This window comes from Podarcis tiliguerta (genome assembly GCF_965153285.1).
Source record: "Podarcis tiliguerta genome assembly, chromosome: 1".
Taxonomy (NCBI): domain Eukaryota; kingdom Metazoa; phylum Chordata; class Lepidosauria; order Squamata; family Lacertidae; genus Podarcis; species Podarcis tiliguerta.
Window position 1 is genome coordinate 31318667 of NC_139534.1, and position 27158 is coordinate 31345824.

Consider the following 27158-nt stretch of genomic DNA (forward strand, 5'->3'; position numbering starts at 1 on the left):
TAACAAAACAAAACCTTTTCATTATCTACAGAGCCCTTCATGGATGCAGCCTCAACCATATATAATGCAGCATCCTGTAAGTTTGCATACTTTCGCCTATGTCAGCTTAGGATCAATATTCTTATTTGTTCCTCATTTTCATTAGTTATTTCTTTCTCTGGTGGGCGCTATTTCTTAATACCAACACTAAATAACATCCAACTGGTATGGCTTTCTGCAGCCCAATAATAGATAGCCTAGCCTTATGCCAAGTCTTCCTAGCATGAACAGTAGAATCTTGATAGGTGGCTATTTAATTGATTCTGGCAACATCCAATGGAATGAAGTACTAACTGGGAGGGGAGAGGGGGAGAGGGAAAGCTGTGCAATGGGGGCCAGGAACCCATGGCTCTTCAGATATTGTGGATGACAACTTCCATCATTTCTGACCATTGGCTGTGTTGGTTGGGGCTCATGGAAGTTAGAAGTCAAATTTTGATTAAAAGACAGAGGTAAGGAAGAGGTTAATGTAAACAAAAAGCTGCTTGGTCCTTCTAGTATTGTCTACACTGACTAGCAATGGCTCTCCAGGTCAGGGTCTCTCCCAGTCCTACCTGGAGATCCAACCTTGGACAATTGCATGTAAAGCAATTGCTCTACTAATAAGCTACAGCCCTTCCCCAGGTAAAAGAGCCAAGGTAATTAAGAGTTTCTTGTTGAAGAAGCATATGCATGCACCTGTACAGAGCAGGGAAGGAACAAAGCTCCATTAACATATAAATATTGCACAGACTATACATGCCTCTTAATCTCCCACATTGCACTGCTGCAAGGCAGATGCAAAAGAGAACCGTATTCATACAGCAATGACAATACACATAAAGGTTTCTTGTGTTAATGTATGCAGTGTCACGGCTTGCAAACAATAGCACTTTAGAATCTAGCATAGACAAGGTATTGGTGTTGATCTCCGTACAGCTATCAAAATCCGAATCATCTTTGATTATGCCTTTTCTACATATGAAAGCAAATGCAATTGTCTTGGACACTTAGATTCTCTTGATCCTTCCTATTAGAATAATTAGAATAGCTGGATTCGTCTCTCACAAGTGCAATGATAGCACTTAACAAATGTTCCAAAATAATAAACAATATGCAAATCGAAAGCTAAGCAGTTAAAGACAAGGCACTGAGATTGCCGGGCTATTATGCTTCATCATGTAAGCCTCCCACAGATTTATAGTTCTGGCACACAAAAGCTCCCTGTCTGTGATCTCTAAAGGTTAGGGTTTGACTTTTTCTATGTGCACATTTTTGACTCTGAATTTAATTTAAAGAACCTTGCAACCTATGGGGCAGGGAAATCCCCTCCCCCTGTATTTGTGGAACACGGTGCTTGTGTTTTAATTCCTTACCCTAGTACAGTCCATAGTCCTCAAATGACTTGGTCGGGGAAAAGTCCTATTGGCACAACATAAAGAGTCCTGCCTGATTAGACCAAAGGTTCAGCATCTTGTTTCTCACACTGGCCAGCCAGATGCTTCAGGGAAGCACATAGGCAGGAAGGACATGGAGGTCATAGTTCTTCATTCCCTTACTCTTTGAGAGCTGCTCCAGATTAAGGTGGTTGAGGGGTACTTTAAGTTGGGTACTTAAAGAAAAGCAAATTTAAGCCATGGAGAACAATCACCAGGCATGTTTTGGGTTGCCTGCAGTCTATCACTGGCTGCTGAATTTTTCACAGGTAAAATGCCAAATGTGATTGCAACTGATTTTCTCAATACCAGTTAAAATCCATGCCCACACTTGGAACGTAGTAGGCTGAATCCAGCATTACAAAAGTAGGGGACGGGCTTTCCTGCTCCTTACCCACTGCAGAACACACACAACACAGCAACCACCTGCAAACCTCTCCTGAGTGTCAGAGGAGCCACACTGAATACTTGGAATGTGCCAGGAGAAATTGCTGGTAATTAGGCAAAGCAGCTTGTGCAGTCAGATATCTGCTTCGGTGAAACTGGGCAGAGCCCATATTCTTCTGTATAGTGCCCAGTATAACATTAATCTCCTTTAAAGTCCTAGCTGGGAATAACTTTAATAGCTGATTCCAAAATTTCTCCAGTTTAATATAAAAGAAAACTTTGTTAGCATTGCATTCCAAACACATAGTCTTAACGCAAAACCTTTTGGAGTATGTTGAACCCCTCAAACTTAACTCAAATTCTTTTATGCGATATCAGGAAATCCTGGAGGGAGGAAAATGGAGGTGAGGGTTGGTGAAATAGTAGGTTCATAATCGGGGGTAGTGGGGTGGTGGGTGGGAAGAAACAACAAAAATACCTAAGGGAAATATTAGGCGCCTAATAAAATCACTGGAAGGGGTTCAATGTATTTCAATACCCTAATAGTGTTCTTTTCCCCTGGAAGAATGTTATAAATAAATAAAAATTAGTGTTTGTTTGCATCATGAGAGTGTTAAGATAAAGCCAACTTGGAGCAGAATTAATCCCCTAGGATAAAATTTTGTTCTCTGGCCCTACAGACCCATGTAATGCTTTGTAACAGGTGTTTGTCTTGAGATATAAACAAGCAGGGAAGTGAGAATATTTCAAGGACTGTGGGGAGGGGGGAGAATCCCAATGAGATGCAACTGCAAAACATGGAATTTTATACAGGATAATGAAGTTCCTTGTGATAGATTGGATCCCAATTAGCTTTGCTAGTTGTTGTCGTCCCCCCCCCCCCATTCATTTCAGTAGGGGAACCCCTGATAACTAGAATCTCTAGGCATTGAGAGGGTTAGACTGACACCACTGTAAGACGTTATCCCATGAATTAACTGTAGTTTCATAAGGGAGCTCCAGTTCAGAGTAGAATTTTTTCTGCTACAAATCCCATGGGTTCTTGGCAAAAAACCAGTGGCGTAGCGTGGGGGTGCAGGGGGGGCCGGCCGCACCAGGCGCAACATCTGGGGGGGGGGCGCTCGCACTCGCAGCGCTCTGCCCCTACCTGGCTCACTCAGGGTTAGGGGGCGCAAATTACTTGCCTTGCCCCGGGTGCTGACAACCCACGCTACGCCACTGCAAAAAACACAAACTAGAGTGACTCATAGGTGCAGGATTTCATGTATACCCTCAAGTCTTTTGTGACCCATAGATGGATCTTACTGTATTTGTCACATTACCATGTTTTGCTGTCAATGAAGTGTTTCAATTGCATGCACCTTTACAAAAGAAAAATTGAACATGTGTCAGTAAAACGTGAATCAACAGAAGCTGTGTACAACTTTACTGCTTTAATCTGAAACAATTTTCCCCCCACTCTTACAGGGTACTGTATTAACTCCTTCCATGGACCACACCATGTCACTGCAGCCTGCATCAATGATAAGTCCACTGACACAGCAGATGAGTCACCTTTCATTGGGCAGTACTGGAACAGTACGTGGCAATTCTAATAATAACAACAACAACAACACCCAGAAAAAACTGACATATTTACTATATATTCTGCCCATAGGAAAGACATTTAGAATATTCCATCGGTCACATTTTGTTTTCACTGACCAGTAATTGCATGTGCATTATAAATCCATTTTCTATTGCAACTCATCTTAGTCACTTGGGGAAATTTTACTTTTAATATTGAAGAGGTAAAACTTGGCTACTATTGACAGCTTTGAGCAGCGTAAGGCTGTATCTTGCCGATCTTCCTTTATCTATCAGAATAGAGGGGGTGGGGAGCTTGGACAGGGTTCTCCACCAAAATGTGTGATCTGAACTGTCAGTGCTGATAACACTACTGTGGATGTATGTTTTTGGATCGCAGCATAAATCATCCTGTCATCTCCTTGTCCCTAGGCTGGGGATAAGAATTGGCATTGCCAAATGGACCCTCTGTCCTAAAGGGAAGATGTATTGCCAGTGTTTTTAGAAATATCACTCTTAGCAACAATTTTGAGAAGACCCAGTTCCTTTTCTTCTTACATCCTAAAGCAAAAACAAAACCCAAGGCTGTTGGGCTTTCTATGTGTTTTGAATTATTTGGGTGGTATCTAAAGACACGCTAATGCATGTGGAGGGCATGCATCATTGAAGGGCTGCATTATGTTTTATGCTGGAATGCTGCATAAGAAAGGTGAAATTCAAAGATGGTCTTTTCTGTGCAACCTCATGTAAAGGAAGTGTTGTGCAACCTGTTTATTAGATCACACTTTTGAAAGCATTTGTGGAACACTACCAGCGGCTTAGGGACGTGAGTGGCGCTGTGGGTTAAACCACAGAGCCTAGGACTTGCTGATCAGAAGGTCAGCGGTTCGAATTCCTGTGACGGGGTGAGCTCCTGTTGCTCGGTCCCTGCTCCTGCCAACCTAGCAGTTCGAAAGCACTTCAAAGTGCAAGTAGATACATAGGTACCGCTCTGGCGGGAAGGTAAACGGCATTACCGTGCGTTGCTCTGGTTCACCAGAAGTGGCTTAGTCATGCTAGCCACATGGCTGTCTGCGGACAAACGCCGGCTCCCTCGGCCAATAAAGCGAGATGAGCGCCACAACCCCAGAGTCAGTCACGACTGAACCTAATGGTCAGGGGTCCCTTTACCTTTACCTTTACTAGTGGCTTATCTCCCTTCCTTTCACATTTGTTTTGGGTCGAACCATCTGTTGTGTGTATTAGTTTCCTTTAGCTGAATACATTAATCTCTTTTTCCTTTGCAGTACATGCCTGCCACAACAGCTATGCAAGGAGCCTACATACCCCAGTACACACACGTTCAGACAGCAGCTGTTCCAGTTGAGGTAGTTTTTCTTTTTAATTAATGGGAGAGTCTTTTAGTTAAAATCCATTATTTACATCATACATAATGTTTCAATAAATGTAACTTGCTGAAGTGGCATCAGTGCTGCAACAAGCAAAAGATGTCATTGGTACAAATCCTGCATCTGCCCCCCCCCCCCCCGGTGCTCTTCAAGAATGGATATAAACTATGGAAGATGCACAGGCAGTCAATGATAAAACTCAAGACAAATTTACCCTTTGTAATATCACAGCTAATAATTAGATGCTGTGTGTCTCCTGCTTACAATCTCTTCTCTTACAGGAAGCCAGTGGTCAACAGCAAGTTACAGTAGAAACGTCCAGTGATCATTCGCCATATACTTATCAGCAAAACAAGTAATCGTGAGGTAAATTGGAGGGAAAACACTCTTCATGTAGTATATTCAGACACTTCCAATCATTTTCTGGAGCCTTTTTGATGTTCACTTAATGATGCAACAAACTGAGAAGCTGCATGCATGTTCCATAGATGCCATACACTTAGTACATTGAACATCTTCAGAATATCTGTGACTTACCAAAGTTGGCTTGTATGAACTATCAGTTTGTCAAACGTATTATAAAAGTGACTTAACAACTCCAGATAAAGCGATTTACCAAGTTCTCTGTTTATGGTTGTTGCAGCAAATTGTTTAGGGCACTGAGCTACTGGATCTATAATTTTCATTGGACCATTGACCCATCCCCATATACATGTGTGGCAGCTGTTCCAAATAGTGCCATATTACTATATTTGATTTAACAGCTTTACCTGGAATCATTAAATCATTTTTAAAATAAGCTTTTAGATAAAGGCACCACCTAAATATCATACATTTGTTATTCAAATAATAATTTTATTACTTGTACCCTACCCATCCGACTGGATTGCCCCAGCCACTCTGAGCGGATTCATTGCTTCATACATGAGATACTTCATTGCTAATTGAAGATGGCAGCAATACTTTAATGAGTTAGTGGCAAAGAGAAGCACAATCCTATAGGAAAGTCTGTGCCTGTGAATAGGAGGACAACAAAGTAGGTGCCAGGCAGATCTCTCTAGGGAGGCCAGAGAGCACCACCACAGAGAAGGCTGCTGACCTTGCCTCACAAGGCAAGAGAACCTGCAGAGCATCTCAGCTGTAGCTACAGGCACGCACATATGGAAACAAGTGGCCCTTGAAGTATCCTCATCCTAAGTCACAAAGGGCTTTTAAAGGTCAAAATCAGTTCTTTGAATTGGACCTGGAAATGGATGGGAACCACTGCAACTGGCGTGGTGTCAGTGTAACATGATCCTAATGCCCACTGTCACTTAGTTCAGATTGCAGTTGTGAGATAACTAACATCAACATTCAATGTATCTTCAACACATTTGAGTGTTGACACTGAGGAACTTGAGCCTTTTTGAAAACCTTATCTTACTGTAACTTGGTCATGAATCTGCCCCACAACAACATCCTCTGTCCTGCACATGAGGCCTATTTGAAGGATCCAGCCTGCATTTGTGATTGTAAGTTGTTTTTAAAAGCTTGTGATGTGTTTTAAATTGTTGTAATGCACCCTGGAATCTTAGGGTGAAGTGGAGGTAATAAATTAAGTGGATGATATTGATGTGGAAAAGGATGTCTCCTTCCTCTATGCTCAGATCAGTATAGCTTCTCCATTCTATATGCTTAATGCAGTCCTAGGAACCAGAAGTACAAACCCTTTGGCCAAAGTAACCACATGCAGAAATCTGCCTGTACATACACAGGCACAAAGAAATATGTAGTTATCTACTTTTTTCTATTTCTAGACTCACAGAGTCAGGTCACACAGGCTATAAATGCTATGAATCAGAAGAGTACAACTGAATTCTACTTTTTCTTTTTTCTCTCCCTTTCAGAAATGTGTTGTTGACCTCGCCTGGAGAAGGATGCAAAGGCTGAAACAATCATGGATTTTACTGATCAATTGTGCTTTAGAAATTATTGACAGTTTTGCACAGGTTCTTGAAAACGTTATTTATAATGAAATCAACTGAAACTATTTTTGCTATAAGTTCTATAAGGTGCATAAAGAAAAAGAAAAAAAAATCCTTAAATTCATCCTAGTAGCTGTTTCCCTCCCCCTCCCCCCTTGAACAGGTTTATTTTAGTAAGAAATTTTTTATCAAGTATTAACGACGCAAAAAAATAAAATAAAGGTAAATAATTAAATAAATGGGGGGGAAATCTGTCCATGCACAGATTGCAATGGAGACATGTTCACGTGCATGACAGAATCAGTCTCTTGGTTTGTTTTTGTTTTTTTTGTTTTACCGTATTAAGATTTTGTTTTTGTTTTTTGAAGTTTAAACTAGTAAAAACATCCATGCCGATGTTCTGTGCTTGCCGTGTGAGTGTCGCTATAGTGCAGTGTTGCAGTTGTAGGGTCTATTTTCATAGCTTTCTCTCTCTCTCTCTCTCTTTTTCTTTTAAGGTAGTGTGAAGTGTCTTATCCTTTTTCTATCAATTCCAATTTGCCTTAACTCTTTTAATGCTGTAGCTGTTTCAGTACGTAGTCCAAACTAATGGTGTAGAATGCTTTTGACCAAATGAGCTGGTCTATTATGCCTTGTAAAACAGCAGGATAGGGCTTTTAACAGGTAGTCGATTAAAATTGCTGAAAAATTTGGCTTTTAAAAAATGTGTAGTAGGTGTTTTTAATGATTTTGTTTCCCCTCACATAATAATGTAAGGTTGTGAAATGCAAGATTGGGGGGTAGGGAAATGTTTTGTGTGAAACACATTTTCTGACTGGGGAAATTTTAATAGGATAAATTGTTTGTAAGGCCTTATGCCAATTAGTTTTCCTCTGCTAGTTAGGAACTCTGCTGTATGATGCAATGTAAAAAAAAAAAATCTTTTTGCCTTTTTCCAGAAGATAATTGATGTTCTAGTTTTAGGGTGGGGGAGTTTTGGGGATGGGGAATCCACAGAATGTTTCTGTCCTTCCTTTCTAGTAATGAATAGTGCTTTAGAATGATGCTGTGCAGAGAAAATAGCAAATAGAAGCGTTTGCTTTTACAGCAAAGGCGAAAGCTAAAAGACTTTTTTCAAAACATAAGCTGAGATGTAAGTAGAAAACATACTAGATTGGGTACTAGCTCTCTATATTAGGTAAATAAAGACTTGGCACTTTTTAAAGGTAACTTTACCAAAGAACAAAGAGCCAGTAACCAATAATTCTGATTTTGTCTCAGCAGTTATGTCTTCTGTACTCTTTTAATTTTGTTGCCGGACCAGTTTGCGGTTAGAAGAATGTGCCTTTTTTTGTACATTTGCATTTAGGTTTTATAATTTTTAATTGATGTATGGACACAAACAAACAAACAAAAAGCATGAAGGAAGACTTGGATCCAAGCAGTGCCACACTTTACATCATCACTACAAGTGTTAAGTGTAAAGAAGAAGAAGAAGAAAATACAATTTTGAAACTATGAAATTCCTGATTTAACAAATACACTGTTATTTGTACTTTTTACATATTAGATTATAAAACTCACTGCTATTAAAGCTCATTTTATTATGATCGCATGTGTATTAAATCAAACGGTAAATTAAGTTGTCTTCCAAAACTGTGTACTTGTCTGGTCAGCTGTGTATGATCAGTTATCTACCTCAAGGCTTATTTCCTTTTGTAATGGGACAGGTTGCTGGCCCTCCCTGTTACCACAGACCAAATCATCCTAGCTCAGGAGCTAGGCCTAAGCAATTCTTTCTTTTCACTTATTTTTTTTTAAAAGTTTTTAAATTTTATGTGAGTATTCAAGTACAGATGTCAGTGACATTTCATAGTTTCAAAAGTCAATGCTGCTCTGAGAAGTGTAGATTCTAGTAAATTACATAGTCATAAGAAATGTGTTTGTTTCTTTTTGTTTTTGTTCTTTTGTTTTTTTAAAAAAAAAGTTTAAAAAGTTGTGGTATTATTGGTTCTATGCTCCCTGGAATTGACTGCTTTGTCAAAGTTCAGACTTCTTGCAACTCATTCCCTATAGCTGGTGTATTTCCAGATGTGGGGGAGAAGATGTGGGGGCAGGCAGATATTTGCTACTTGATGTTTTATTTCAATTAGCTAAGCATTAGGGTTAGAGGGAGGGAATAGATGCTGCTGGAAAAGTCTGAACTAAGTGCCATACTCATTATCTGGGTAAGATTTGCAAAATGTAACCTCTGTACATAAAGAAATAATCAGTTACTTAAACATCACATAGTAGACAGCCATTAAATTATAAAAAAAATAATTTATGAAGAAAGACCTTTTGTACAGATTGAAAAAAAAAAGATTTTCATAGAGATATCTATATGATCAAGAGAGTTAATTTTTTATTTTTGTTTTACTAGTGCCACAAACTTGCCAGTGGTAACTTATTTGTCCGGTTCAAGATACTCTGTCATTTTGTTTCCTAGGACTTGTTGTTAAATGCCAAAAGACATTTTTGAACTGTAAATTTGATTAGATCATTAGTTTTTTTCTGTTTTGTTTCTTTTGAAAACTTTTGAATAAAAAAGATCAAAATATAAACTTTTTATGTGTGTTTTTTAACAGTGGGTGGAAACAGGCAGCTGAACTTTATAATTGAAAAAAGGGGGTGGGGGGCTTAGAAAAAATATTACTTCTATCTCAGGTGAATTTACGTAGGCTTTATTTAAATGAATAGTAACTTTCTCAAACTGTAATATATTATTCTCAAGGAAGAAATGCTACATAATGTAAAATGCAACTAACATAAACGACCAGCTGCCATAAATGAAACAAGGAGCATTTGTCTCTTCAGTGTCCTTCCATTCCAGACCCAGCAATTTTTTGGAAGATATGGCATCAATAAGCCTCTCACATAATTCTAACCTCATCTAAAATAGTGGCAGTCTTTCCTCTTTATCTTACAATAGTAAAAAGCACATCAAAGGATGTTGGCCAAATATGTAGGAGGAGTTCTTTCAATTTTAGCTCACTTGGCAAGCCAGCTAGGCTGCCTCTACTCTGGGTGGTACCTTCAGAGAACTTGTTCCTTGCACCAGGACATGTGATCCCTTGTATATAGGAAGGCCCAAGAAAGGGCACTCTCTGTGGCAGTCCCTTAGCTGTCAGATCAGATCAGAGCACAAATTCAGTCAGGCTTGCTTTGGGAAAGTGTGTGAGGGAAGTTATCTAGTGACCTGAAGTGAGCCCTGGCGAATTGCCTGTGCCACCTATAAGAACTGGCTTGATAGGACAGTTGCTCCATGCCAGTAGATAGCCTTTCCACAGAAGCATCTTGCCATTAAAAGATTTTATCTCCCTGCTTGGCCTATAATGAGATCTAAGAGAATTGGGTGATGGGGAGTAAGAAATTCATGGGCATGGGTTTTGGATGCATTTAGATCTCTGTATATTCTTTTATTTACTTTTTAAGCCTTTTAAATTCATCAGTGGCTCAGGGCAGGAAAGATAACATACTGCTTCTGCGGAACTCAGCTTCTTGTCCATTTTTCATTCTATCAGTCACAGGGTGAGTTAAAACCTTATCATTCCATGAAAATCAAGATTCTCCCAAAGGAGTCATTTGAGACATTCCACAATGTCTTAAGAGCCAGTGTGGTGTAGTGGTTAAGAGCAGTAGACTCGTAATCTGGGGAACCGGGTTCACGTCTCCGCTCCTCCACATGCTTCTGCTGGGTGACCTTGGACTAGTCACACTTCTCTGAAGTCTCTCAGCCCCACTCACCTCACAGGGTGTCTGTTGTGGGGAAGGAAGTGAAAGGAGATTGTGAGCTGCTTTGAGACTCCTTAGGATGGTGATAAAGCTGGATATCAAATCCAAACTCAACTCTTCTTCTCTTCTTAATGCCACCAAGAAAAAAAGATCTGAGTGCCTTGAAATGATACAAGGTGGTAACACCTGGATGAATGGACCAAAGGAGTATATCACACACTTTTTCACACTTTCTGCAACAGACAGATTAGGGATACTTAACTTTAGGGTATCTAAAGGGGCGGCACATTTGGAAACTCTTGTGGGCACCCATTTCAAAGAAGAAAAACTGGAAATGCCCCAAACCTTTTCCCAGTTCCCTTCTTTCACCAAGAGGCAAAATGTCTATTTCTCTCCAGGATAAATAAAACATGTTTGGGGGACTTTCCAGCTAAAAAAAAAAACAAAATAGGAGGAAAAAACCCTCCATGCTTTTTTTATAAAAAAAAATGGAGGGGTAGGAGGACTTGGTGGGCACCAAGAAGATGTTTAGAATGTCAATGTGCTCATAGGTGCCATGTTGGAGACTTAGAGTTAGATACTTGTCCATTGTACATATCCTAGTAGATGCCCATAATATGTTATTGGAAAGCGTTTGTCTGTAAATGTATAGCAGACACGTTTCTGAGATCATTGGCCAAGAATGGATCCTCACCCACATACTGTATGCAGTGGCCCCCTGTGTCCCCTTCTGTTTACAACATCAGTATATCTAATATAATACAAAACTCAGCTTCCACGTGAAGTGTGAGTTTTCCATCAGAGGGGAAGGGAATTTATTTTGTATATTCTCAGTGGCTCTCCCCACCGTTAAGTGTTCATATGGCCCACACTTTGTGCTTTGTTGAAATCTTCGACTCCAATACTGATTATTCACATTGCATTCTTAAGGGCAACGTTAGCAGATAGGGATTTGCTGGTGGGAGGATATTGCTTCAGTCTGAAAGGGTGTGGGGGAAGGAGCTTCTGATCAGTTCCAGTCAATTCCCTTCCTGAAAATATTTTGCTGATGAAATAATCCACCAGTTATCTCTGGGAAAACAGTTCAGGACAAAAAGAACACACCACCGCCTGTATTTCAGCCAGTGAATGGGATCCTCATTGATTCCAGATGGCAGTCACATGACCAGCACTAGTTATGCACAAAGAGAAAGATCCTTTATGAAAGCTGCTCTGAATTCCTGAACATAAAAATGGGGGAGTTGAGGGCAAATGTACAAATGCTCTGCTCTAAAGGTCCTCTTTGCCTTTAGGGCTGCTTATCCCAGAAGTGTCTTCATTTTAGTAGCAGCCACAGAATTTTCCTCTGAGCTATTTTGGGACCAGGGTTGGGGAGGGGGAAGGGGGAACAGACATGGAACAAATCCATTATCTTTCCCAGAAGGGAATGGGATTTCAATGGCTTTACTCTCATTAGCCACTAGAGGGCAACTTCATTTCGTTAATATGCAAACAATATGTTACTTGTCCATTTATATGTCTGGAATATATATTTCAAGATCTGTCGGGGAGGAGACTAAAGTGTAGTTTTTATACAGAACATTGTTACCTTCCACTGCCTTCAGAAGCTTGAGGCATCCATCCTTAATTGGAGGGGAAAGGTTGCCTTGGTGACATATATTTAGAACAATTTTTGAAATAGCTTAACTAATTTAAAGGACATATTTTTTTCTGACTTGATCCTGAAATAATAAATAACACAGGATTGTCATCAAATTTTATCATATACTGCAAAGTGGACTGCTTCAATAAAAATAGTAATTAGATTATTACATTACATTATATCTCGAATGCCAAATAACTGAGGGTCTCTGGGCACCAAAGCAGAACAAAATAATGGTTCCTGTAAAACTAGCTTAACACCACAAGAAACTTAAGCAGAAATCACATTACAGCAGACCATAAAATCCTCCTAAAGGCAAAAAGCACCATCACAAAATGGAGATGTTAGGATGTTAGCAATAAAGCTGGTTTAAAGATTTGAATCTTTAAAAGGCCCAAGAAAATAAAAAGTATGAAGTATGTGCCAGGAAAAGCTTCCTGTGAAAGGCATTCTGCAACCAGGGGGCTGCCACTGAGAAGGCCCTTCTCTTTCTCCTACACAGCCTCTGTATCTTGGGCTTCAGCACATTGTCAATGCACACAAATGCTCTATTAATCTACCATCAAATAGGATATTAATAAAACTGTTAATCCTTGCCCTTCCCTCGCTGAACCTGTGAAGAGATTACCTGAATTCTTCACAATGTTTTGATTTATAAGATTTTCATGTCGGTATGGAGGAATTGCATTTTACACCTGTTAAGGTCATATGTCCAGATGATGATATACAGGCTGTTAAAATCAATTATTTAATTCACTAGACTCACAATAGCATTCACAATATGAAAACCATTACAACACTTCTATGCAATAAAGGAACAACATACCCCACTGCTACCCAGGAATAATACCGGTATCTATAAAATAAAAATCATCTTATAAAACAATGGAAATACAGCAAATCTCTAAAAGTTTGCTTGTCTTATGTTTCTGCTATCATGACATCCCTTTGTACATATGGCTATCATTGTGGCTACATCCAGAGCAATATATAAAATTCCAGAATTGCACCCGTATCTACCCAGAATGTTCAGATATAATATGAATCAAGCATCATTTTAAGTTGTTTTCTGGTTCAGAATTCATAAAGCAAGATTCCTCACACAAGCAATAGCATTTAAGGCTAAAGGCCAGGCTGCTCTGAATATTAGCTCCCTCCTCACAAGGAAGCTCACACTGATTGCTGTGATGCTATGTAAACTACAAAGCCAACAGCAAGTTGGCTATGAAGTTCTTAACTGTTTAGCCCCTTACTTTCACAGTGATCAACCATCCACTCAAATAGCCAAATTGCAACTCCTCCAATTACTTCTTTTAAAGAAATGTATATGGTTGCTATGCCCCCACTCCAGATCTTTACACACACACACAAACTGTATTGCTCTCAGGATATTTGTTTTGGCAAGGGGTACTGGTGAATTCCTAAGCAGTTCTCAACTCCGGCTGTTGCTGGGAACAACAACTCCCAGAGAACAATGTAATAAGGCACACATGCATAGCGCCAGCAATCTGCATGCACCAAACCAGGAGAGAACTCTTAGAAATAGATGGGATGCTCAGAAGAACATAGGCTCTGATCCTAACCAGGGTTTCTTCCATTCATGGATGGGACTAAGATCTGGTGGAGGAACTTGCTGGCAGAAGAAAGGGGAGGCATTTTTTGCCAGTTCTCCCCATACTGTCTCTCATGCTGCTCAGAAGGGTTCCCCAAACCTCCGGAGCAGATTTGGGAGGGACGGGTTGTAAGAGGGGAGAATGCATGAACATTGCCTCCTCCCTTTCTCCTGATAGGAATGTACCAAGAGTGAATTTAAGAAGAGCCTGCTCAATCAGGCCAATACTGATTCTAGCATCCTGTTCTCACAGTGGCCAACCAGATGCCTACTGGAAGACCCAAAGCAGCACCTGAGCAAAATTGCACTCTACCCACTTGCTATTCCCAGCAATTGGCATTCAGAGGCATGCTGCCACTAACAGTGGAGGCAGAACGTAGCCATAATGGTCCGTAGCCATTGGTGTCAAACCTCATTCAGGGGATGGCCCCACCAGTAAAAGCCTGGTTGCAAGCCATGGGAAGAAACATAGAAGCTACCTGTATACCAAATCAATCTAACTCAGTATTGCCTACAGTAGGTCAGCAACCTAAGGCCCATGGGCCACAAGCAGGCAACGGCGGTCCCCGAGCAGGCGGTGGGGGTCGTTTAACCAGCCCATGGACCCCCACCGCCTGCTTGGGGACCGCCTTTGCCTGCTCGGTCTGCTCCCATGCGCCGTGCTAAACCAGCGCGGAGCAGAGCGGGGGCTGCCTTCCGCGACGCTCGCAGCTTTCCAATGGCTGCAGGAAGCTCCTGCAGCCAATGGGAAGCTGTGCACACCTCCTCTGCACTGGAAGGAGTGCCAGAAATAGCGTTTGTGCATGCGTGTGCGCGTGCTCACTCCTGCCCACCGCGGCGTCTGCAGGACCGTGAACCAGCCCAAGCCACAAAAGCTTTGTCGACCCCTGGCCTACACTGACTGGCAGAGCCTCTCCAGAATACTTCCCCAACACTTCCTGGACTTAGCGACTCAACTTAGGACCTTTGGCATGTGCTTTAACCACTGAGCTACAGCCCATACTTCACAAGCTAGTAAATATCAAGCCAATTCTGAACTGACTCAAGGAGATCATATTCATCAGTATCCCAGGCTTTCTCTTAGTGGAAACAAAAGCAACAGATCCTATTGTGTTCTCTGATTCAGGATACTTTTGGAGCAATCATACTAGATATTTTGTACTGATTTTGGAATTCAGCAACCTTTAACAGTTCTGAATTTTGAAAGTCTAGCTTTCAGTGGTATCTTTTAAAAAGCTGATGAAAGCTCTTGATGAATTTTCAGGCAATAGTGATAATTATCAACTTCTCAAAGTTAATAATTCTATTTCTTTTATAACTCTGAATATGGAGGAGAGGGTCACTTCTAATTAGATGTTCTCTTTGAATGGTTTTTTAAAACATTTTAAAACATCAGACTTTTTTTTACTGTATCTAAAACTTAGCTGGTTTTGTATTATGCTTGTAAATTGCTTTGACACATATATAAAGGGTGATTAATTAATTGAGGAAGAGGAATTAGAACTGTAGTAAGGAAATGCAAATTTGGATAATGTGAGCAGCCCCTGCTCCCCAAATCATTTCAGCTCTAGTGCATTGTGAGTGTAAAATTAAAACCAGGCAAGTTGGCAAGGTTTTTTTGTCCTTGTGTAACTTAAATCCCACACTTCTCAGACTGATAAAAATAAAAGCCAAAAATGGCCCTCTAGTGGTTATGATAAATAAGCTTTCACATTCTTTTCTTACCATTTAATGCTGGGCTGTCAAATGCAAATAGGTTGGAGAGCTGAATTAACTGATGCCCAAAAGTTACAAATATCCCACGCTCCCACCCCCGCCACCACCAAAATATGTCAACTCCATATGTCACCAAAGTATCAATTCCTTTCAAGGAAATGCTAAAAGTGGAGTGGAAATTAACATTTTTCCTGGAGCTTGGGTGATTTATCTGTTCTTAAACATTGATTACATGGATGGACTGACAAAAATGGTATTGTGTATGCATATGTAACACAATGCTGAGAGATGCAATAATGGCCACGCATGAATTAACATTTTTGACTGCAACTCTATACACATATCCCTGGGAGTAATTCCTATTGAACTCAGCAGGGCTTACTTCTGAATGCACATGCAGAGAATTGGAGAGGACACCCGTGCAGAGAAGAGTCTTTAGCTGGCACACACACAAAAAACAAACCAAAGTTAGGATCAGCTGAAATTTGGGAGAGATAGCTGAGAAGGACCCCTGGTGAGTTACCCATCTCCTAGCCTCCTGCAATGATGGCACTGCCAGGCCCTTCCCAAAAGACAACAACCCCAACCTACAAAGTTTAAAAACACGAACCTTCATTGTGAGCCAGCAAAACTGGATTTTCATATTATGGTATTTATGCTGAGGTACACTTACCAATTTAGCTTTGGGGGTTATTATTCTGACCTTAGTTATGATACTCTCCCACAGTGCTTCATCATTTATCATTTAACATACAGTACTGCCTAATATGACCCTTAGTATTGGCCTGCAAACAAATCCAAACCTTCATTAAAAGGCATACTTTTGGAACTGTCCTCTTGTCTTGTACAATCCCTTGCACCCATCAAGATCTGCACGGTATATTAGTTATATGATTCTTGAAACTGATCAATATATAATTCCTATGAAATGCAGTATATAATTCCTATGAAATGCAATATATAATTCCAGATGAAATTGTAAATAATTTCCCAGCATTTCAATGCATTAATTTTCCATCAATTTAAAAAAAAAAAGGAGAGTCAGCTGCGTCCGAAGAAAGCAACAAAAATAAAATGTGGGATGGTTTTAAGCATGACACTATTTAGATGTTTTGTAACACAAAACCACTGAGAACTTTCCTTTCTCGGTAACACTGTATCCACTGGACTCAATAATGTGAAGTGCATAAACTAACAAGAGTCATGTTTTGGGGTTTCATCGGCCTCATATTTTTTAAGAACATTAAACAACATATTGTTCCATTATATAAATAGTTAAAACCTTGCGTAACAATGCAATAGTCATGATTGGGAATTACCTATGAGAATAAATTTCATAAAATTTGCAACCATAGAACATGCTGCTGATGCACCATAATGCACATCTACTACGTTTCACAACTGTGAGAGTTGGACAGACAAAACAGTTGCACAAAGGGCACGTTGGCAGCAATGGTCTTTTCTTGCACTACACACTCACTCACCGGTGGATGAAGGAGGGCTTCAAGTGTGTTGTGTTGCCTGCTCTGCACCTTGGAGGCAGGAAAACACCACAAACTTATATGCTTACATTCGAATATTACTTATTTGTGTAGCCAAAGCCATTACGAAAACAAGACAAGACAAGATAAGGCAAAATAAAGCATATTGCACCATTAAAACAAGTACAGGTAAAGTTAAGCCACAAACTTCTCCAGAAGACTTTTCTGTTCTCTTCCTGTTGAGGCTCAGCCCGTTTCCTGTCTCATCTCAGAGCAACATCCCATTTGGATTCTCTCTCCTTCAATCTGCTCCCTTATACCCTACCTCAGGGCTTCTTTTCAGCCGGAACTTGCCAGAACCCTTCAGGTAGGCGACATTGTCATTGTCATTCGTGGTGCGATCCGGCACTTCTTTTTCTAGAAAAATAGCACTGCCCTACCAGTTGTTGTTTTTCTCCTTTTTTATTTCAAGTCTTTTGTCCTTACAGTGGTACCTTGGGTTAAGTACTTAATTCGTTCCGGAGGTCCGTTCTTAACCTGAAACTGTTCTTAACCTGAAGCACCACTTTCGCTAATGGGGCCTCCTGCTGCTGCCGCGCCGCCGGAGCACAATTTCTTTTCTTATCCTGAAGCACTATTTCTGGGTTAGCAGAGTGTGTAACCTGAAGCATATGTAACCTGAAGCATATGTAACCTGAGGTACCACTGTATTTGTAGTCTCCAGTAGCTGTTTATCTGTTTTCTCTTACTGTGTTTTTTAAAAAAACAACGCCCTCAGCTTTCCTCACACTTTCCCGCCTTTTTTATTCCTGTTCCTTTCTCACCTCTGCTCTGCACTGTGAAGTGAGGGATTTTGACTGCCCCACTATGGGGAAGACAGACAAAGCCTTACAAGTCAGGGTTACTTCTTGGAATAAGAAAAAACCCACAATTTGAACTTGGGGCAATGTTTGGCAGTAGCTGCAGTAAGCACCTAATAAACCACCATTTCTGTAGATTCCAGAGAGGGGGCCCTTCTCTTGAAAGTGTGGCCTCTTCTTTTGAGTTTTACACAAGGGATATCACCCTCTGCCGCCTCCTTAAGCCCCAAATTCTCTACCAATTTCATGGATGCCTCTCTCAATGTCCCAGGCGAGTTGGCCATGTCCCTAGACTCATCCCAAGGCTTGATCAACTTTATGCCTAGGACTCCTTAGAGGAAATACCTTTTAGGATGTTTACACCATTGTGAGTTGTTTAGTTTCCAAACATGATGGCCAGTTTAATAGGCAATAACCACTATATTGGTGTGTGAGAGAAAAAAGTAGGGAAGGTAGGAGACATCATCAATATTTTTTAATATTTATTATATGATTCTCAGATAACTTTCTCCTATGGGGCCGCATACAAATGTTAAATGATTTTAGAATTGTAGTTACATATTCATTTAATAACATTTGTTTACTTCTTGATTGTATTTAAAAAACCCAACAACCACCCTCCAAGTTACAAATAGAGTGAAACAATAAAATCATCAGCTGGAACAGTTATGGGTAGTTAAAAACAGCTATTTAAAACATTAGTGATAAGCCAAACACAGATTAAAGGACATGTAAACTTTCTACATATCTGGGTAGGCTTGTCTAAACAAAAATGTTTTAGCAGGCACAGAAAAGAGTGCAGTGAAGGCAACTGCCTGGTGTCAATAGGTAGGGAGTTCCAAAGTGTGTGTCGCCATACTACAAGATTGACTTCTTATAAATGTGGATTGAGTATTATATACCACCTGTAAGAGTGCAAATTCCACCGACTGAAGTGGTTGAAAGAGCACATGTGAGGTAAGGTGATCTTGCAGGTAAACTGGTCCTAAGTTGTTAAAGGTTTCATATGCTAATCGTAACACCTTTAACTTGGTCCGGTAGCAAATAAGCAATCAGGTCTAAGAACAGGTGTTATATAAGGTCACACACCTATCTGCAATCATGCTGCACCAACTGCAGCTTCTGAATCAAGCACAAGGGAAGCCCCACGTGGAGTGCCCTGCAGGAATGCAGTCTTGAATTAACCATTGCATTGGCTACCGTGGCCCGTCTTTCCCAGTCCAGCTGTCATATAAATTAACGCTGCTAAATGCACTGCTAGCTACTGAGGCTATCTGGGCCACCAGTGATGAAAGGTGGACCCAGAGGTGCACCCAACTGCAAACTTTCTCCTTCAAGGTGAGTGCAGACCAACGGACCAAGTTCTCAGACAATTTTTTATCCGCAGCCTCTGATTCAGCATACTGATGGCACCTTGCCCCAGCATTCGTAATGACTGCCTCCAACAGCTTCATGTAGATAGTAAATAGCGCTAAAGATAGTGCCTCGTGGCACACCGTAACGTAGCTGCCAGTGAGGCCAAAAGCACTCTCCTAATGCTGCTCTCTGAATTCGGTCCCAGAGGTAGAACTGGAACTACTGGAACACAATTCCTATTGCCCAGAACAGGTCCAGGAAAAGGCCATGGTCAGTGGGAACAAAAGCAGGAGAGATCAAGAATCAGGAGGAAGGCCATGTTCCACTTGTCCTGCTCTCTGCAAAGGTCATCCATCAAGGTAACCAAGACCAACTCAGCCCCATGGCCAGGACTGCACCCTAATTGGTATGGATCTATATAATCTGTGGTATGAAAGTATCCAAAGTGCTAAGTTGATGCTCACGAGGGCTATAGAACTCTGTGATGTCATACAACTGAGGCAGTTATTTCAGTTGGTACAGTTATGGCAGTTATTAACAGTTAGAGCAGCCAGTATGTTCTGTTATGCTAGGGCTCCCATACGTTCAGAATTTCCCAGACATAGCCAGGATTCATCCGCCAAAAATGGCGTCCAAGAGGAATTTTCAAAAACTGGCTAAAGACATCTGGGAAAACCTGGGCGTATGGCAGCCCATTTTTGAAGTGTGTGGGGGGGGGGGAATAGTTTAAAAACTTATTTTTAAAAAAGATTAAAAGCTCAACAACTTTTGTATCTGGATTTTCACTTCTTAAAATATTGCAGCCCTATGTTATGCTGCTGTCCGCCTCAGAGTTAATCCATATTTCTTTTAGATACAGTTTATGTAAGATGTATTAGCAACATAAGTAACACCTATCTGCATTGTATATATTTTAATCTGTAAGTGCATGTACACTAAGCAAAAGTTATATGTTATTTAAACTTTAAAAGAGAGTGTCTTGCATAGTTCTTACAGGACGGGAAAGGGAAATAATTCAAGGGTCAAACGACCCAGGCTCTCTTCCATATAGCTCTGAAATTGGGAGCTAAAGTTTAATTCCAACATCATCTGTGTAAGAATGCTTGCAGCTGCCCCACCACATCGCCCTCCAGCATCCTCCCCAAAAAGGGGATAGGTGATGTATCTGGTGATTATCTGGTCACTGGTGCTTATGCCAACCTTTCCTATCCAGATGTTTTGGGCTGCCACTGCCATCAGCCCTAGCCAAAAAATATAATAATTCATATCTTCTGGCTTGGATTTTGCATTCCAGGACAGCTATATTTTAATGCATTGAACAAAGGAGAATTCATTGTCCTTTTCTTCCCCAGTGGGACTAGCAGCTTCAGGCTCTTTACTTTTTGGCAGGATTGTGGCACCTGAGGAAAGATTAAACCCAACACATCACAACATCACACTCCTGATCAAGAGGAGGCATGGTGGCTGGTGTGTGTGTGTGTGTGTGTGTGTGAGAGAGAGAGAGAGAGAGAGAGAGAGAAGTATTATACATTCATTGTTGAAATATGACTTAGTTTGGCAGTTGTGAGTCACAACACTTCAAAAACGAAGCACTGTAAATCAATGGGTCTTATTGCATAAGCCAGCTCCTCGATTTATATCTGCTGTGTCAAGAGTGTTTGTGAATGGTGCCACAGCACAGTGTCATGGAAAGCAATAGTACTTTCACCTACGTAGAAGGATAATGTCAGCCATTTATACCGGCAGAGTGCAGAATGTGGGACAGGAGAATTGCTTGGTGTTCAGGACATTACCAGGAATAATGGCATTGATTCTGCAGTGGTTGAGTAACTAAGGCAGTTTAATGTTCTTTGGGGGGGGGTGTCCAACTCTCCTTCTCTTCAAGGAGATGATTAACATGGTTGTTTGATCAGCCCTTCTGCTTCATAAGCACACCATAACCTATGCATTAAGCAGCACATTTTTAAACTATGGAATTTGTTCCTGCAAGCTGTAGTGATGGCCACCACCTTGGGTGACTTTAAAAATTCATAGAAGATAAGGCTATCAATGACCTTACTATATTTCTACTGTCAGAAGCAGTATGCCTCTAAATACTAGTTGCTGAAGAGAAACGGTAGGAGTGCTGTTTCGCTATTGTGTTCATGTCCAGTTAATGGGCTTCCCATAGGCAACTGGTTAGCCACCATGAGAAAATGATGGTGGACTAGATGGGCCTTCAGCCTGAACAAGCAAGGCTCTTCTGATTTTCTTTGGCACATAACTAAGAAGTGGGCTCTTACATTCTTACTCCTTCAGGGCAAAGATTGTGCCATTTCTATATTCTGGACACTTTCCTGGTGTGAAATAGTGGTAGAAGGTAGCCTTGATCATGCAAACAGATTGAACTGCAAATAGACCTACAGATTCTATTTAGTAAAATAGCACACAGAATATTCTGTGTTTGTTCTTGTGTTGTTGTAGTGTGTGTGTGTGTGTGTGTGTGTGTGTGTGTGTATGTGTGTATGTGTGTGTGTGTGTGTGTGTGTGTGCACACGCTGAAAGCACAAACACATGGAATATGCCAGACCCTGATGAGTCTATATGTGTTCTGTGTCCCTTTAACCTGGGATTCTCTAAGGACAATTAATCAGCGGTTCAGTGGAAGTGGTTTATCTGCAAGCTGCTGGGAAATTCATCCAAGGAGAATTTTGCCATTGATAGGATAACAAAGCCATCCTTCTTCACTTGTCCACAAAACATGAGTAATCTTTCTGTCCAGTTCAACTCATCTAGTTACTCATTGCTGTTAAATAAAACCCAACAGAATACATCTCCAATAGACGTCTGTTGTGCCCGCCCAAACATTCTATGTTTACAGTGGGTTTGTATGCATTTGACTAATGCACCGATATGATCCTCCTGCATACTTCCGCTACATCTCTTGCATAAGTAATACATTGGCATAGCTCTGCCATTTGTCAGCCAGCAGTCTGCGAACACATTTGCTCGTCAATCTAATTTTAACCTTTTCTCACACAAGCACTTGTAAATCAACCAGGCATTCTGTCGTTCCCTACTCCCTGCTCTTTGTGGTAGTCTCCTTTATTTATTTTTATTTTTCATTTAATGTGCTTTATAAAACATTTTTCTTCTAGCCGGCAGGAAGAAAATTAAATGGGGCCGTTCTCTTTACTTCTAGAATGCTGATATGAGAATGCTGGGAACCTGTTCATTCCTAGGCCAAGGATAAATGATATGTCTGCTGAAAACGATTGATAATGGACCCAGCTAATGTAATTCGGCACTTTCCAAAATGAAAGACCTGCCCACCTTGAAAGGTAAGTCCTTTGATAAATGCATGGCTAATAAACTCACAGTACAGATGCCTAGATCCATTCTTGTCCTGTTGATCCCCCTCCCCCCCCCCCCGGGGTCACTGGGGCTGAATCCATCAATGTATTTATAAATAATCCCTTTTTTGGTTTATTTTAGTCCAGAGCACATTCTTGGCATAACTGAAATGAAAGGGAGCTTGGCTCATATATTTTGGTGAAACAAAAGTCACTGTTAATACAGTTTTCTTCATGTGTGCTTTTTAATGCCAGTTTCCCAAGAATGTTACAGTCTGGTATATGTAGAACTGCATTTGGCTTCTGTGAATGGTGTTCTTCAGCTGCTCCTGGTCTTGGATAGTGGTATGCTTTTTAAATCAGAGAGTACGGTGTTTGAAAGTTTAAAATACCAAAGTGGTGGTGTCTTGAGTCTATAATTCCATTCTGTTTTGTGGCACCTTAAAGACTAACAAATTTATTATGGCATACATTTTGTGAGCTAGAATCTGCTTCATCAGATTCTGTGTACCTGGTGAAGCATACTCTAGTCCAAAAAAAAAAAAAAAAAGCTTATACCATAAAAAGGTGTTAGCCATTAATGTCCCTCAATATTTTTTTGTTTTTCCGTTATCAAAAAAACAAAACTTTGACTCTGACAAACAATTTGATTTGTTTCTCCAAGATTGATGTAATCAAATTATTTTGTTTTGATTAATGAAATGTCAGGGGAAATTTGGGTACAATCCTAAAACATCTTAAATGCACGTAAGTCCTATAAAATTCAGTGCAAATTATGCACATAGTTAAAACACTTCATTCTCAGATTTCAGTGTACCTAACTTACTCTAGATTTCACCATTATAAAGCTACATTCAAACCAACTACATTCAAACCAATAATTTATTGTTTGAAAAGTATCTTAAAACAACGCTCAAATTGTCAACAGATTCAGTCCCACTCAATATTTTCCTTTTCCGTTTAACCTGCACCTTTGCAGCACTCAGCACTAACTTACAATTAATCAAAACAAAATGCTTACACTGACATATTCGGATCCAATAAACAAGTTGAAAATTATGGTGCCTGACAAACCTTTAGTAAACATTTTAGTTAGCCTTACATAGCAAAGAGCTCAAGCAGTACTCTTCTTAGAATATGGTCTTGTTTAAAATCACCGTTCCCAGGAAATGAGGTTGGGAAGTTTCCTCAACCAACCTAGTTCATCTTCTGCATCACTGACACAATCTAACCATACCAATAAACTCCAGACATATGTACCTGCACCACACACACACACACACACACACACACCCTTCAGAAGCAGCAGTCACACATTAAATCAATGTGAGAGCAGGGATGTCTCCCTAGCCTTGCTTGCTAAGTTGCTGGTTCTGGCTTGCTCTGTCCCTGGAAATAAATTTAAGTGTGCAGCACAAATGCAGGCAGCAAGGAAGCCTTCATGCATGATTAAGATAAGGTTATCAGACGTCCCCGTTTCCCGGAGACAGTCCCTGGATTTACAAATCAGTCCCCTGACAAAATCCACCTACTTAGTACGAAGTTGAAAAGTGTCCCGGCTTCATTGAAAAAAATCTGGTAACCTTAGGTTAAAATGCTTACGATTTTAACATGTAGATCATAATGTGTAACGAGATCACATTTCCTTTTTTATGCATACACATGTCCACTCGCCACATGTGGTTATCTACATAGCATGTTACACATTTTCTCATGATAAAGTGCTTTGAGTCTAGGGAGATGTTGTCTAAGATGGTCCACAGACTCCAGAAAGAAATCCACACTCGAGAAACACAAGTTCTATACACAGATGTGCTACCTGAAAATATTCTTTGCCTCCACAAAATGTTACCTCTGCTGCTGCTTCCACACACATTGAAGTAGCACTTCATTCACACACACACACACATAACACTACGTAAATTATCTCACTAAGGTGGTTTTGATAATATATGATAAGGAACTGGTCTCCCTACCCTGATCTTTTTATACAGTGTGTGATATAAATCTAAATAACCAAATAAGAATAATCTACTTAGTATGTGAACTTTCAGCTTGTGATATGGATTTATTTGAGGCCTATAGGATCCATGACACTGGTCAGATTCAGCATCTGACAACAGCTGGACTAAAATATTTTGGCCTGTATTTTGAATGACACCTATGTAATCCAGCCAACTTTGATAGCATTTACTAGGCAATATGAAAAGAACTGCCTAGTTTTCTGACTTCCACCTGGGGAGTTGAATATTTTGGTTCTGGCTTTTCTCTCTCTGTTTCAAATTGCCCCATATAAGCCTCTAAGTAGAAAAGGGAAATGTTTGTATATAATTTAGGTTTTCCCATTTTGAAAAGAATTACCTGTTATTTCCCCCCACCCAAATTACAACGTATGTCAGAAATCCTTAAACTTACACGATATGCTTGGAAGACGATACAAAGCTATACAATCATGAAGGGGAAACTTTGGCCCTCCATATGTTGATGGACTCCAACTCCCACCACCCCTGACCATTGACCATGCTGGTTGGGGCTGATGAGAATTGAAATGACATCTGAAGAGCTAAAGGTTCCCCACCACTGCTATACCAAAATGAAGTATTTTGTAGACTTGTTAGAATATTAGCCTTCAGCATTGCATTAGGATCTATGAGGCCCATGTATAGAACTAAAAGCAGTAGGCAATCATGTGCCCAGAAAGGAGCAATATTAGGAAAGGAAAATCACCCCCTTGTTTGTGTACTGCTAACATTTTCGTAATACTGAGATGCTTCCCACAGCAGGGTGTTGAGTCTCAGTCAGGACAGCTTTCATTGCCTCTGAATGCTTGTTTGTCCATTGGCTTTTTGGATACTTTATACAAGGAAGGCACTAAGATACCCTTTTTAAAAAAATTAAATATACTATAAAAAGAGAGAGTACATCTTTGTATTTCATAAGCATTCTTGAGCGTACTCACTTGTCATTTTGTATTGCACACTACAGATGAAATGGCTTTAGATTTATGTATTGAAAAATGTAAGCAGTGTCTCATGAGACCAGACTCTTATCTAGAAATAGTACTCCACTTCAAAGTGTGATCAGCCCAGTGTCTCTGCATCGGACTTTACAAAACCCAAAAACAAATTCCATAAGACTTGGCAATATTTTCTTATGTACTCTATTGGCAATCGCCATTAACAAATGGACTTTTATGGAAAAACACTGTGGGATGGCATGGCAAATGGATGGGATGGACATGATTTGCAATGTCATGCCCCATATGGATTTGATAATATTGACCCATAATTCTGGTTTGTTGTAACTGGGGAAAACTCTTGTGCGTATTATGTTGTCCTCTTTCTTCTTTTTCTTCCTTCTCTCTTGGTTAATGTGTTGTACATAATTTCCTATAAAGGGAAAGTCCCACTGGATGTATGTACCTCCAAGCAAAGATTTTTAGGAGTGGGCTGAACTGACAATAAATGCTTAAACTGAGAGACAGTGACATATACTACTTTCTTGAAGATACTTCCACTACAATTTCAGCTTAGATTAGAATTTGCCTTAGGTAAAAGCCCACAAACACAATTTTGCTGTGTTCAGTATGTGCTCCTGCTTCACTGTGTCTTAAGAGAGAACTTAAAGATATGATATGAGGGAATCCTGCACTTTGCAAACTAACTTGTATTTGAGATAGCAATGAGATTGTGAGTGGAGGGTGTGAGTTCCATTCCACAGATAATGGGAAAGGAGGCTCCTTTGAAACTATTTGGCTTGGAAGTAGAAATGTGCCTAACTTCAATGCTGCTGTATTTATTATTTTTGCTGCTCCAGTTTTTCAAACCATTTAATCTGAGGATTATAGAAGATAACTGCAAGCTAAACTATCTGGGCAGGCCAAATAAACTGATTACATATTAACTCTTTTGTCCTACAATCATCCTAGCAGACTGATATAGAAGCACTGGTTTCATCATATAATATGTGTATGGGACAGGAAAACAGTTGTGTTTAGATTTTGAGGATATATTTTTTTAAAATGCTTGGCATTTTCAGTTGGAGGGCTGTGCCCCAGTAGCTCCAGAGGACCAGCTCAAATCGCTGATGAACAAACATGAAGGCCAAAGGCTTTTAAGCCATTTTCACAGGAGAGGTTTAAGCACCCTCTTACTTCTTCCATTAAAATAAATGGGCTTCAGTGGGCTTAACTTTGATTTTCTTCTGAGGGTATATTCCAGCCAATAATGAGTTGCTTGATAAGGGGGAGATATAAGTATGTGTTTAACTGTTCCATCCTGCCTGGATTTTGCCTTGTGATTGATCGTATATGTACCAGCCAGTCCTTTCTGTTTAATTATACTATACCTACAACCCCACTGACATTTGTACAACCTAAATATGATGGCATGCTATCATGACATGAATATAATCTCATACACACAGCATGAGTCATGAAGTGAAACTGCCAAAAGCTTTTTCCTGGAGACGCTTGAGCCCTTGTCAGATTTCAATTTCAATTAATGGCATTACATGCCAAGCAGTGCTTCATTTCTAAAATAAGAGGTGCCAGGAGGATCTCAAATGCCAGGAAACCATCCCTGAACCTGGAAAGTTCTGAGTCCTAGATATGTGGGTGTTGGCTGTGGTTAGTCATACATGAGAAAT

The 27158-nt window shown here is 40.3% G+C and overlaps 2 protein-coding genes across 11 annotated transcripts in view; both read left to right on the plus strand.

The window, feature by feature from the left end:
• The window catches only part of RBMS1 (RNA binding motif single stranded interacting protein 1), a 116277-nt gene extending 106936 nt beyond the window's left edge, over positions 1-9341 (plus strand). For all 4 annotated transcript variants that reach the window (XM_083411169.1, XM_083411168.1, XM_083411166.1 and 1 more), the window contains exons 10-14: positions 32-76; positions 3309-3419; positions 4694-4774; positions 5077-5161; positions 6682-9341. In XM_083411169.1, coding sequence (XP_083267295.1) covers positions 32-76; positions 3309-3419; positions 4694-4774; positions 5077-5154 — 315 coding nt within the window. In that variant the 3' untranslated portion in view covers positions 5155-5161; positions 6682-9341. The remainder of the gene's footprint in view (positions 1-31; positions 77-3308; positions 3420-4693; positions 4775-5076; positions 5162-6681) is intronic.
• A 7971-nt stretch (positions 9342-17312) lies between these two features.
• The window catches only part of ITGB6 (integrin subunit beta 6), a 71014-nt gene continuing 61168 nt past the window's right edge, over positions 17313-27158 (plus strand). Inside the window, exons 1-2 of one of the 7 annotated variants that reach the window (XM_083408129.1) lie at positions 17313-17330; positions 22361-22499. The gene's annotated coding sequence lies outside the window, so the exon portion shown is untranslated. Of the gene's footprint in view, positions 17331-19346; positions 19586-20158; positions 20348-20604; positions 21001-22007; positions 22254-22360; positions 22500-27158 lie in introns of those variants that run through there. The other 6 variants (XM_083408131.1, XM_083408127.1, XM_083408130.1 and 3 more) reach the window with 6 other exon arrangements.